This window comes from Vigna unguiculata, chromosome 3 (assembly GCF_004118075.2).
Source record: "Vigna unguiculata cultivar IT97K-499-35 chromosome 3, ASM411807v1, whole genome shotgun sequence".
Classification (NCBI taxonomy): domain Eukaryota; kingdom Viridiplantae; phylum Streptophyta; class Magnoliopsida; order Fabales; family Fabaceae; genus Vigna; species Vigna unguiculata.
This window is the reverse complement of record NC_040281.1, coordinates 38125154-38139791: the sequence shown is the minus strand read 5'-3', so window position 1 is coordinate 38139791 and position 14638 is coordinate 38125154. Positions and strand designations below refer to the sequence as shown.

The 14638-nt window shown below is 31.4% G+C and overlaps 1 protein-coding gene across 1 annotated transcript; it reads right to left on the bottom strand.

Annotated features, from left to right (window-relative positions):
* Positions 1 to 4966: 4966 nt before the first annotated feature.
* On the bottom strand, positions 4967 to 5998 carry LOC114175418. Its single transcript, XM_028060184.1, has 2 exons — positions 5758 to 5998; positions 4967 to 5673 (listed from the first exon to the last, which is right to left on the bottom strand). The coding sequence occupies exons 1-2, from the start codon at positions 5996 to 5998 to the stop codon at positions 4967 to 4969; spliced, it is 948 nt and encodes a 315-aa protein (XP_027915985.1).
* Between the last annotated feature and the right edge of the window lie 8640 nt (positions 5999 to 14638).

The following is a 14638-nucleotide window of genomic DNA, read 5'->3' as shown; positions in this document are numbered from 1 at the left end:
ACCCGCATAATAAATATTTGGAGATGATTTTTTAATCTACGCTTAACTTTTTTTTAAAGGTTTAAATAGTCATTTGGTCTTAATTTTAGTCAATTTTTTTAATTTGATCCTAGTTTAGGATTTGTTTTTAATGTGGTCTTAAATTTAGTTCAATCAAGTTTATTTTTTTAACACCATTAAAATCATTAACAAAACAATATATATAGTGGATTGTTCCTGTAACGTGGTGCATTGTTCACTAACGTGACATTTTTGGGTTTAGGGTTTGATTTGGATTTGGGGATTTGCTTCCATTGAAGATCTAAGGAGGTTGTCCATTGTGTGCAATGCGCACTCGCTTCCATCAAAGAGAACGTTGATGTTCGACTTTTGTTTTCCGACAAGCTCTCGAGTGTTGGTTTTCGATATGTGTGTTCCTTGTGTTTTCTGGTTCGTGAACTCTGAACTACATCGCCCTTCGTTTTGTAGCTGACTTTGTGATGAGTTGTGGCACGAGATGGTCTCACAATGGTTGAAGATGCAGAAGGCGGAAGTTTCACGATGTGGTGGTGGGTTGAACTAGTCTCTACGCATTGCGATGAAGGTTCACGCGATTTAGGGTTTTGCTTTTGGGTGCCCGTTATTCGATCTGTTTCAAGCGAGTGTGTGGTGAACGTGGTCGCTATTGTCTTGCGTTGATGACGAAGATTATCGTTTAGTTGTAAGTGGTGTCTTGATGGGATCTCTGATGAAGCTCCAACTAACGCCAACTAGTTGTGGCGTAGAGAAGACATGGGTGCATCAATGGTGCAAGTGCAAAAACTACCTAGGATTTCTAGTTTGTGGGAGAAAGGATGAAAGGTTGAAGATGATGGCTGATGTGGCAGCATGTCAATGAAAACTGCACCACATCACAATTGTTCTGTTAACGAGTTTGACGACGTTAAGAAAAAGGATTCGATTGAATGAAATTTAGGATCACATTGAAAACAAATCCTAAACTAAGACTAAATTGAGAAAAGTGGACCAAAACTAGGACCAAATAACTATTTAAGCCTTGCGAATATTTAAAAAAAGAAGTTATTTTATTAGTTTTTAAATGGGATCCAAATTAAATTGCTAAAAAAAACAAATAATATTTAAGCATGCAACTGAGTATAAGTTAATGACCAACTAAATAAAAGTTAAAACATAAATTTAAATTAATAGTATATAAAACATACATTCAAATGTAAGACATTTTACACACAAATAAAGTCATCAATAAATGACATAGTGACACTACTAGTAAAATTGGAATAAAATATTAAAAAGAAAATGCTTAAATAATGAATTGGTCCTAGTTTTCATTCGGTTTTTTCAATTTGGTCATACTTTTAATTTTTTTTTTCAATTTAATCCTAATATTCGTCAATTTTATTTAATTTGGTCATTTTCACACTGTTAGAATAATTAACAGATTGTGAACCGTCACTACTACGTCTCTCTTCATATACCCTGCTATCATGTTCATGGCGTTTTTGGTTGGAGTTTTATGATGGCTATCATCTTGATAAACCAAGAGATACAAAACGAGAAAAGCGAAAGCAGAGAGAGAGAAAGAAACAGATAAAACTTTCTGATATTTACTGTACTGTGGTCAAACATGGTTTATATAGAGTTTAGAAAAGAAAAAACTAATTATATACGTAGAAACTAACAAACTAACTAACTGTGTAAAAACTGGTAAAACCCAACACGCCCCCATAAGCTCAGGAGTGAATATCAAGAAATCCGAGCTTAGACACAACACTTTTGAAGATGCCTGGATCAAGTGCCTTTGTGAAGACATCAGCGACTTGATGCGTGGAAGTTATAGGTAGGAGCTGGAAGAGTTTGGCCTGAACCTTCTCATGGACGACGTGACAATCTATTTCGATATGTTTCGTTCGTTCGTGAAAAATGGGATTCAAAGCAATATGACGTGCTGATTGGTTGTCACAGTATACCACAACAGACTCTTTTGGTTTAATATGCAGTTCATCCAACAAGTATTTCAGCCACTGAATCTCACAAGTGAGAGTGGCAAGGGCCCGGTACTCTGCTTCTGATGAAGACCTTGAGATGGTGGATTGTTTTTTCGATTTCCAACTTATTAATGATGAACCAAGGAAGACGCATAATCCAGTTGTAGATCAACGTGTGTTGGGACAAGTTGCCCAGTCAGAGTCACAAAAGCCCTTTATTTGTAAAGTTGAGTTGCTGGGGAAGAAGAGACCCTGTCCAGGTGCTGCTTTAATGTAACGAAGGACACGATGGGCAGCTGCGAGGTGTTCTTCTGTGGGGGATTGGATGAATTGACTTAGGAACTGTACAACATATCTGATATCAGGCCTGGTGTTTGTTAGGTAAAGAAGTCGCCCAATCAATCTTTGATATGGGGTGATGTCTTTAAGAGGAACTCCTCCTTCGAACAAACCTTTAGTTTCTTTGGTAATAGGGGTAGCACAAGCCTTTGAAGCAAGGAGACCACTATCAGCTAAGATGTCTAACGCATATTTCCTTTGTGAGACATGGATTCCCTCACTTGATCTAGCAATCTCCAGCCCGAGAAAATATTTCAAATTTCCCAAATTTTTGACTTTAAAGGTGTCATTCAGGGATTGCGTGATTTGTTCAATATTAGAGAGATGATTTCCTGCAAGGATAATATCATCAACGTACACTAAAAGAACAGTGATGTTAGTCCCAAATATTTTTACAAACAATGAATGATCATATGCAGATTGAGAAAAACCAAAGGCTTTAAGGTGAGATGAGAGCTTCGCAAACCATTGCCTGCTGGCTTGCTTTAAGCCATACAGGGATTTCTTCAATCTGCAGACTTGCCCGCTTTCAATATCAGCACACCCTGGTGAAGGAAGCATATAAACTTCTTCATCTAGATCTCCATGGAGAAATGCGTTGTTCACATCCAATTGTTTCAAAAACCAATTTTGGGCAGAGGCAATGGCAAGAAGGAATCTGATGGTGGTTAACTTTGCTACAGGGAAAAAAGTATCCAAATAGTCGATGCCCTCCAGTTGAGTGTAACCCTTGGCTACCAACCTTGCTTTGTAGCGTTCTACCTCACCATTAGCATTATATTTTACCTTATAAACCCATCTGTAGCCTATGGGTTTTTTGTCTCAAGGTGGATCAACAATATCCCAAGTCTCATTTTGTTCAAGGGCTCTAATTTCTTCTGTCATGGCCTTCCTCCATTCGGGAAAATTGACAGCTTCACTGTAAGAAGATGGCTCTCTATTGGTGGACATAGCAAGAACATATTTCAAGTGCGAAGAAGAAAGTTTACTGTAGCTGAGACATGAAGATATAGGATAAAGGATATTTTTACTGTTTTTGTTTGTATAAGAGCTAAGTTGGCAATGATAGTCTTGTAAAAAACTAGGTGCTCTTCTATTTCGAGAAGAGCGTCTCAAAGAATCAGTAACGTTTTCAATTTGAGATTCAGTGTGTGAATGATTGTGTTCAGTTTGCACATTTCCAGCATTGTAATTGACAAAATCAAAAAAAGGATTAAAATCTGATATTTGACAAGTATTATTTGTTTGCAAAACAGGATTAATATGGTTGGCATAAGGAAACACCTTTTCATAAAAACCAACATCTCTGAAAACAAAAATTTCTCTGCTTTTAATGTCCAGCACAACATATCCTTTGGTTCCACTCTGGTAACCTAAGAACACACATTTTCTAGCTCTTGTGTCGAATTTAGACCTATTTCTTTGCAAGCTAAAGGCAAAACACAAGGATCCAAACACCTTAACATCATTTAAATTTGGAGTGATCTCATATACTAACTCATAAGGGGTTTTTTCTTTCAAGACTTTAGTTGGTAAACGGTTTATTAAAAAAACAGCTTGCATAACAGCATAGGACCAAAAAATCATAGGAATGTTAGATTGAAAAATAAGGCTTCTACTAACTTCCAGAATATGCCTATGCTTTCTTTCTACAATAGAATTTTGTTGGGGGGTTTCTATGCAGCTGGTTTGATGAATTATACCAAGATTATCATACAAGTCTCTACACATAAACTCACTTCCATTATCAGAACGTATGATTTTAATTTTCTTGTGAAATTGAGTGTTAATCATGATCACAAACTTTTTTAAAGCATCCCTAGTTTCAGCTTTCGTTTTCATTAAGAACACCCAACAAAACCTGCTGTGGTCATCCACTATAGTCAGAAAGAATCTATGTCCATGTATAGAGGTGGTGCCATAGGGCCCCCAAATGTCAACATGTATCAAATCAAAAACATGCTTAGAATACGAGCTACTATTATTAAAGGAAAGCCTAGTCTGCTTTGAAAAATGACATACATCACAAGGTTTGGTTTCACTAAAAACAATATAAGGAAAACGTTTACTGACAAGATGTAGAACTTTATCTGAGGGATGTCCCAGCCTTTTGTGCCAAATTCCTCCATCTTGATTCTTCGAGTTATCATGATGTCCCTCAGTGATGCTGGAGAAGGAATTTACAATCTTCTTTGTGGCTGACAATTGCAGCAGGTACAATCCTTCTTGGAGCTTAGCTTCTCCAATCATCTTCAAAGAACGGGCATCTTGGATCTGACACAACTCAGAGGAAAAAATTAGTTTCCAGTTGTGGGATCTAACAATCTTTTGCACAGAAATAAGATTGAATGCAAACTCAGGTACAAGAAACACATTATGCAAGAAAAAGTTATCAAATAGTTGAACAGTCCCATCATAGTGTGCAAATATATCTGACCCATTTGGCAGTTTAATACACGTAGGTCTTATTTTTCTAAAAACTACAAAATTAGAAACATCAAAGGTAACATGGTCAGTTGCTCCGGTATCTAGAATCCATATAATGTTTCTGTTCTTACCATTTGAAACCTTCTCACCAGTAGAATCAGACATCAGATTGTTAACTTTGTGAGAAACATCACCTTTGGCGTCTTGGATCATTTTCATATCTGAAGCATTTGTTCATCTGAGAAAATACTACTTTCCTTGCTTGGTCGTTGATCATGTTGTTTAATCACAGTTTCGTCTTTTTCAACAATAGTGTTGTTAACCACCTTTTCACCTTTGGTCTTGTACCAAGGGGGATAACCGTGCTTAGCATAACACTCATCTATGGTGTGGTATAGTTTGTGGCAATAGCTGCATTGTTTGCCATTATTCTGACTCCTGTTTTTGCCTCGTCCTTGTCCTTGTCCCTTCCAATTCACATGATTCTTGGAATTTCTTTGATCCTCAGTGTTCGCTGCAGCCACCAAGATCTTACTGCTTTCTATGGTGTTCCCAATTAGTTGTCGTTCTTGTTGCATAACAAGAGAGAAGACACGGTTTATACCTGGCAATGGCTCTATTAGCAGAATTTGTGTCTTCACAGTACCATAGACGTCATTTAGCCCTTTTAGAAAACACATGATGTACTTGAATTCTTTGTGCTTGATAACAGTTTTGATGAAGTCACATTCACACTTAACCTTACAAGTGCAGCTTGGTGTTGGTCTGAGAGACTCAAGTTCTTCCCACAACGCCTTGAGATTCGTGAAAAAATCTGTGACAGATCTTTCTCCCTGTTTGGTTGAATGTAGTTCTTGAAGAAGATCAGAGATCCTGAAGTGGTCTCCCTTGGAAAATCGTTCGCGCAAATCATCCCATAAATCTTTTGCGTTTTCAATATACACAATGCTTTGGGCGATCTAAGTATTCATGGCACGCGTAAGCCATGATATCACCATCATGTTACATCTTTCCCAGACATCATGGAGGATGGTTCCATGGGTTGGAGTTTTGACACTACCGTCAAGGAATTTGTGTTTATTCTTGGAGATCAGGGCACGTTTCATGGCGCGACTCCAAGCATGGTAATTAGCCTCATCAAGCTGAATATTGACCAACGTTGCTCCTGAGTTTTCACCAGGATGCAGGTAGAAAGAACTCGAAGGATTCTGGGATTCGTCTGTCGGGGCTGTGTTTTCTGATGCCATCAAGAAAAAACAAAAGAAAGATTTGGAAAGACGAAAAAAGAAGCAAAGAGGGAGACCTGGTTTTAGCGGAAGCAAACGCTCCTGATACCATATTGGAGTTTTATGATGGCTATCATCTTGATAAACCAAGAGATACGAAACGAGAAAAGCGAAAACAGAGAGAGAAAGAAACAGATAAAACTTTTTGATATTTACTGTACTGTGGTCAAACATGATTTATATAGAGTTTAGAAAAGAAAAAACTAATTATATACGTAGAAACTAACAAACTAACTAACTGTGTAAAAACTGGTAAAACCCAACAAAAATTTAGTTTTCATGTAGATGTTGCGTTTTGAATTAGTTAAAAGTTCTAAAAAATTGTTTTAAAAATAAAAAACATGAATGTAGACCCCAGATACTGATTTAATAATATAAATGTTCATGTAGATAAATTTAATAGTAATATTGATTGAGTTATTTCATTTTCATTTTCATAAATTTAATGAGATAAGTTTCAGAAGTGAATTACACAATACAAGTGTCTATTGACGAACACCTGGCTCCAATTCTATGTTGATAAATTTAATAATTATAATTGACTAAGTTATTTAAAATTGAATACTACAATGTTGGCTCAGATTTTGATAGTGACCAAGATAAATGATTTAAAAGATAAAGACAAAATGGACTTTAGGGAAAAGATAAAGACTCAAATGTATTTAAATTTAAATTAACATACGATTGAGAAAAACACTTATGAATTGCATATATCATATTCATTAATAAGAAAACTTTGCAATTTATATACACAGAAATTATAGTCGTCATAATATACAACATTAAAAAGAATATACAACTCATTATCTAATAACATAACTAGATAACTATTGATTTTTATGCGGGATTTTTCAAAATTTGATATTGAATAATATGAAAAAAAAGGGTAAGAAACTATTATAGTAAATAGTTAATTTGATAGTTATTATCACAAGTAAATTTGTAGCTATATGAAGAATTTAGATAGTTATATCTTTAAATGATTTGTATAATTTTATTCAAAAAAAAATATGTGAGAAGCTTTGTAATTCTATTTACAAAAATTGTATAAAACGATTTACAATTTGTTTTAAAAAAATTGTAGAAAAAATTGTATTTTTATTGAAAAGTTACATGTGAGTCATAATAATTTTATTGAATATTTGTAAATGTAAGTTATATGATGTTAAACTAAATTTATTGTGTATTTATTTGAATTTTATGTTTACAACACCCAATTCAACTGCAACGATGTTTAAGGGTGTGTTTCTGTTAAAAAGATTTATTTATTATGTGGTGTGATTAAAAATAACATTTTATTTAAGAATTTAATAATAATACATTTATATTGGTATAAAATAAAAATTTTCAATTGATATTATTTTTAAAATAATTACTATAAAATCAATAAATACTAAAAAAAATTGTTAAATATTGATCAATTTTATTATCAAAAGATAGGTTTAGAGACCAATTTAGAAACCAATCTAATAAGTATAGATTAAGTTTGAGACAAATTCTTTTGATAGCTAAAATCTAGATAATTAATGTTACTAATCAATTTAGAGACCAATTCATAATAAAAACTATTTTAGTTACCGATTTAGAAACCAAATATAATTTTTTTAAACTATTTTAATTATAAATAATTTACATTATAAATTGGTATCTAAATTGGTTATTATAGTGATTAATTATTTTTGTACTAAAATTAATTATTAATCAAAGATTTTCTTAGAATAAAAGTTCGATGCATTATATTATACATATGACATGATGATATTTTCTAAATAGAATAGAAGTTTCTTCTATGAGGCCTTTTAGTGTTATTGGAATTTTTCAATATATAATATTTTTGAATTAAAATAAAAGTAAAAAATATATTTTTATCGAGGTAAAAAAGTTTAGTGAAATTTATTGAAGGAATATTTTCATACTTTTTAATTTATTCTCAATAATATTTAATGTAAATAATGCTAAACTTTAAACATAAGTATGTTTTTAAAGCAAATATTAAATGTTAATAAAATAATCAATTTTGGCTTATTTTAGAGACACGTGATTTTTTTAAATAGTCAAATACATGAATACATAGATTTAGTCGTAAGTTCGTTACCAATAAAGGCTCTTTACCTCTCAAGTAATAATAAAAATTATGTTCAATTATAAGTTATAGTGTTGTCAACAATTTGCATATAAATTAGTCAAAACTTTCATTATCATTTGATAACACCGGTTTCTTCTTTATTATTTGTAAATGTTTATTGACCAAGTAAAATAAATGAGAAGGTTTTCAACATTTTATTTTAGAATAATTATTTAATTATAATAAAATAAATGTTTTTTATTTTGTTTTTTTATATATGTATTTTTAAGTTCTTTAAAATTAAAATGATCTTGTTATCTCTGGTATTATCTAATATTTATTAACACACTACAACAAAATCAATTTTTACCAGAGGTTATTTATGGCATTTTCGAAAGTTTTAACTCCCGTTAAAGGAGTTTCTGACGGTTTATTTTTCTCCTAGAAAAATCAGCGTCGTTAACGGATTACCGGCGGTTTTGACTAACCCCGGATAAAGCAGCACTTACTGGCGGTTTTGAAACCCCTGGTATTTACCGGCGGTTTCAAACCCCTGGTAACCAGCGGTTTCAAAGCAAGCGGTTTCAAAGTCCCTGGTAATTACCGACAGTTTTAAAACCCCTGGTAATTACCAACAATTCTAAACCACTAGTATTTACTGCGATTTTGTAACTGTAGTGCATGTTCCTTATATGTAGTTTTAAATCCTTTATACTATATAATAATACTGAAAGTCCATTTTTACCCCTACAATGCAATTCATTATTTATTGATGTTTTTACTTTTCAAATTCTCTTAATTTTATTTATTATACTTTTTGAATGCATATAATTCGTAAAACATATGATAAAAAAAAATTCTAACATTTAGATATTTGTTTATAACTAGATATAACATTCATAAAACCAAGGAACGTAGTCTATGAGTTCAAAGTAAATAATAAAGTTTAAACGTTCAAACTAGTGAACTATTACAATATTTTTGTTATATTTGTTATAAAGTCAAATAAAATGAAAGTAATAAAATTCTTCAACTATCAATCTTGATCTGAGTCATTTGTTTCTCCATTGGGAACACTACCCTTATCAGATACCTAATATTAAAAATAATAATAATTAGTAACATTCTTCACAATATAAAATATATATTAATATACTTAAAATTTAAATATTACCAATGATGAATGAAACAAAGGAAAGTCATGAGGCAATTCTCCTTGATATTTTGCACAAAGAAAGTCATCATTGCCTTCATTTCGTTGACTTGTGATGTTAATGAAGAAACCTATTTGAGAACATAACTAATCAAATTAATCAAACTGTCTGCATTTTACAACATGCCTAACAACAATACAAACTTAAATCAAACTCAAAATCAACAATGAAACATATTACAACATGCCTAACTAACCACTCTTCGCATTCACAATATGATACATACACCCAAATGAGGATAATGATGTCTTAATAATGATAGCAATAACAACAATGACAACAATAGAAATTTAAGGTAAAGTTTATCTACAGTCAAATGTAGTGTCCTAACTATTGAATAATTGTCCTTTATTCCTAATACAAGAGTAGTTATGTCATGACTTATCCCTATCCAAAGAAAAAGGCTCCACTCAAGGTTTGTTTTGGAATGATATCAAAGCATGTGTTTTAGATGAGAAAGTGTGATTTAACTAATACATGGTTACCATATGTGTCCTCTATAGTTAGTTCTATCTTGTTATTGTTATTGTTATTGAATGAAAGAAGAGATAAATTAAAAAAAGCAATAATTGAAAATAGGAAATTATTAACCTGATTTTGTAATTGTGTATAAGAAGGACAACTCAAAATTCCCCATAAGAAGTTTTAAAAATGAGGTTGAAGAATATAAAATTAAGAATCATCTAGTTCTCTTATGAATTGCAGTGACCTACTTTCCCCATAATTCTTTAATGTTGCTAAATATCCATCTACATAAATAAACTGCTAAAATTATCGTTGTTAACTACCAAGCACTATATTTATGTTATCTAGAGGGACAAAACCAATGGATCAGAAATAGGATCGGTTGGAATATCATCATCAGACTCTCGAAGAATGGCATTGAACATGGCAACATCCAATCTTGCCACACACTGCTCTATTATCTGGAATAAGTAAAAACAATACAGTCTGATGTTAATTTTGTCTCATAATCTGACGACATAACATAGATACATAGATTACTACATATCAATGCCAACACCAATTACTCCATTTCACCTAAAATTGAAACATAAAAGTTGTAGTAACTACAAACATGCGAAGCCACTATGAAGTAACCACAATCAACAAAACCCGAAAATGGAGATGGCATGGCCACTAAACGGGCAAAATAGCCACTCTTAGATGCACCATAGATTTCACGAAACGTAACACCTAAAGTTGAATCTCTTCACATAAACAAACATCAAAGATGGGAATGTGAGAAATTAACGGCAAAATGAAAAAGAAAAATTGAAACTCTAAAAGGGAAACCATTACCAATTGAAGCTACGATCGACAAATGAAGATCCGAAGAAGGAAATCAAAATGTAATTGCGGAGGAAAAATTTTCTATTGAAAATGAGAGATGAAGATTTGAAGGTGAGAGACGAAGATTTGCCATTTGAGGAACGTGTTTTTAGGATAGTCTATGTTTCTCGAACAAATGATAAATGAGGTTTTGGGTAAAAAAATGTAAAGAGAGGTTCTGACAAAGAATGTGGAGGGAATTTTCCCCGATTTGATTACAAAACCCTTTATACTTATCAGAGATTTACAAAACCTCCCTTATACACATAAAAATTACCATAGATTTTATAACCTCCATTAATAAATCTCAATTAAAATTAAACTTTTTTGTTGTGACATAATGTATTCAACAAAATGTTGATACAATAACATTAGTAAAATTGCACACAACTATCATAAAAGATAATAATTATAAACCATTAATTCTTAGCAAATTAATATGTTAACTAAATCTAGTGCGACATAAAAAGTGACTTCATTGTACTAATTTTGGACGATAAAAAATATACGAGACCTGTTCTTTTTGAATTAAATACCCAACATTTTTTTCAAAGCAATATATCATATCACATTCTGATCTAGTAAAACTATTTCATAGACATGTTACATATTGTATATGTGTATGTTAGACATATAATATACATGGCTCTTCGAAATTTCAGGTAATTTTACTTTTCCACTATTTCCTCTTAACTTTTTCATAGATAATAAATTTTACGTATTTTTTAATTATAAATTATTTAAATTTTAAAAGTAGTAATTAAAAGAATAAAATTAAAAAAAATAAAAAGTATATATTTTTATAGATAACATAAATTTTAATTATTAAAATTAAAAATATTATAAATAATAAGATGTAAATTGTGAGAACTTAAAAAATATACTTTAGGATTGATAAAGTGTTTCAAAAAATGAATACTCAATTATTTTAATATTAAAAAATTTAAGTATAAATAGAAATTTTATAAATGAGTTTCACTATTTATAAATACATCATTTCTCTAAAAATCTTTTCTCTAAGTCTTCTCCATTCTCTCTAGATTTTTCATCCTTGAGTTCATCTTTTCGAAGATCAAAGATCACTAGGATGATCCTTATGGTGAGCTCTCCACTCATGTTCGATCAATCTCTCAAATTGAGTAAGTTAATTTTCTATCTTTTTTTTATATATGATGTTAATCTATGTGCATGTGAGTAATCTTGGCTCGCATGTGACTTCTATGTTTTACTCTTGAGTTTCTGTTGATCAATGGTTCTAATGACGTTCCTTGGTCATGTTTGTGATGTTCTTAGGTTGAGTAGTGTGTCTTGATGGCTAGAGACGAGATTTTATACTCCTTGAGTGTTTCTAGTCATCTTACATGTTAGGGAAGCTAAATTTTTTGTTTTTAAATTATAGGAATATTGAATTGATAGATTGTATGATGATACTATGAATGGTAGTTGTGTTTGATCTAAGGAATGATACATGATTATGTGAAATTGAGGTGTTAAACATGAGATTGTTAGTTGTGAATAACATTTGGATTGGTCTTGTATTTGATAGTTCTTGACACTATTGTTTGTGGTTGATTCAAGTTTGATATGTGTTTGGCATCTGTGAAGGTTCTTGAGGTGTTTAGAATTTACTAGGAATGCATAATTATGCAGAATCATGTTCTGCAGAATTATGCAGACTCGCTGGTTGAGGGATAGCTCCCTCAGCGAATCCAAAGCTAGATGCTCAATGACTTGGAAGTCAATGAACGAGAATTCACTCGCTAAACGAACCTAGAGTCAATGGCTCACTAACTTGGGAGTCATTGGTTGAGTACCTACTCGCTGAGTGAATTCAAAGTTAGAGAGTTTACTGACTTTGTAGTCGATGATCGAGAACACCCTCTCATGAACGAATTATTGAAGAATTTTTTTCCTGGAGTCCCAATGATACACTCGTTGGGCAAGCCATCTAGTCGCTGGACGAGTGGACACTTGTGCTCTTTTCAACTAGCAAGGAGATGGTTTCACTAAGCGTAGGGGGTAGGGGTGGACCTTAGTTAGTTTGTAGGGGCCCATGACCCCCCTCCCAATATTTTTTTTATAGGTTAGTAATTAAAATTTATAATATGTTTATAATTTTTTAAAAAAAATAATTTAATTACAAGTAAAATTTAATTATTTAATGAATTTAAAAAAGATAACAATATTTATTATCACCTTTTTACTTACTCACTTACTATTAATTAATAGTTTCATAACTAAATTGCTAATATCATATTCAACAACAAAATTAATTTAAAATTTTAATTTCAATATTTTATTGTTAATACTCTTAATTATTCAAATTTTAAAAAATCTATCAATCATCTTTCAACTATAACAATCTTTAACAAGAATAAGAAGCATATTTTACTTAAATAAAAAGATTTTTTTTTGTTAAACAAGATTGTGAAATGAAATAAAAGATACATTTTTTGTACATAATATAATTATTTACATTGGAAAACAAATATAACCGAAAATTTATCACTACTAGAATTATTCATATTTCATGATATTTTTCCTGTAATCTTTTTATAAAATTTTGCAAGATTTTTTTTTTGCCATTTATAAAATTTACAAGTATTTCATACAATTTTTTATGTGAAATTCTAAATAGTTTACTAAAAAATTGGTAGCAATTTCTTACTGATTATTTTTCATAACAAACTTTATAAGTATTTCTTATGAAAAAAATTTCAAAACAAAACTGGCAGGAAATATAAGTTTTTTTAATAATATATGTTTTGGCCTAATTTATTAGAATATGTGATTTCTTTTATAGTTATAATTAAATTATATATTAGATATTTATTTTTGTTGTACTAGTAATGGTGATAAAACGTATAAATTTTAAAATATTATTTTGGCTCCCCCCAAGTTAATTGTCAAGATCCGCCACTGACTGAGTGAGTGGATCAGAACCCGAGTAATAGTTAGATGATCAATTGTAGAGGCTTTGTGATTTCTATGAATGATTTCTTGAGAAATGATTGGTATGTGAAATGAAATTGAGTTTTGTTGATTCTAATTCAAGGAGAATTAGTGGTAAATTGTTCTAGTATACCCATTGATATATGAATTCAGTTGGAAGTTATCCAATTCTCAAGTAAAGAATGATAGGGTATATGGTGAGAGGAGCATGAAGTCCTAGTCTAAGGACTTTACCTTGGCCAAAGGCGTTAACGTCTAACCTAACCTTATTTATGGTAATGTTTATCGCTCTGCAGAGCACTAGATGCCACCATAAGTGCACAACTTACCAGGATCTAATATTAATGCATGTATTCAGATAATTGAGTCATAACTTTATGTCCTTGTATGAAATAGGATGATTTGAATTATGCATGACTTAAGTGATTAAATGCTTGAATGATTAACTCTTCTTATAACATTAGCTTACCCTTTTTCTCTATGTATTGTTTGCCTTGTTTTGTTTTTCTTTCGCAATGATCATCTGATTGGTGTGAGCAGATGAAGATCGTGTAATTGGATTGGTGTGAGCAGATGAAGATCGTGTAATTGGATTGGTGTAAGGAGAGGATGGTACACCTATTTAGTTAGCATTTAGAGTTCTTGTGTTGATATAGATCTTTTTGAAAACCCCAAATTTTTAGATAGTTATGTATAATTTGTATTTGAGCTTATCTAACAGATGATTGTAATATAATTGATACATGTTAATATTCTATGCTTTGTTATTATCATTTATGAAATGTTTTGTTTAATGGTTGTAGGTTATGATGCACCGATACTTCAACTTGGGTCATGTACCGTGTCCGATCATTTAGGATACTCTAATGATACTTATCAATGAAGCATCTAATTTACAAAGTCGTAATACACTACAATAAAATCTTTGAATAGTGACCAGCTTTAGTGACAAAAAATGATTAGTCACTGTATAGTGACCAAATTGATAACTAAAATAGTTCAAAAAAATTATAATTGGTTTCTAAATTGATAATTAGA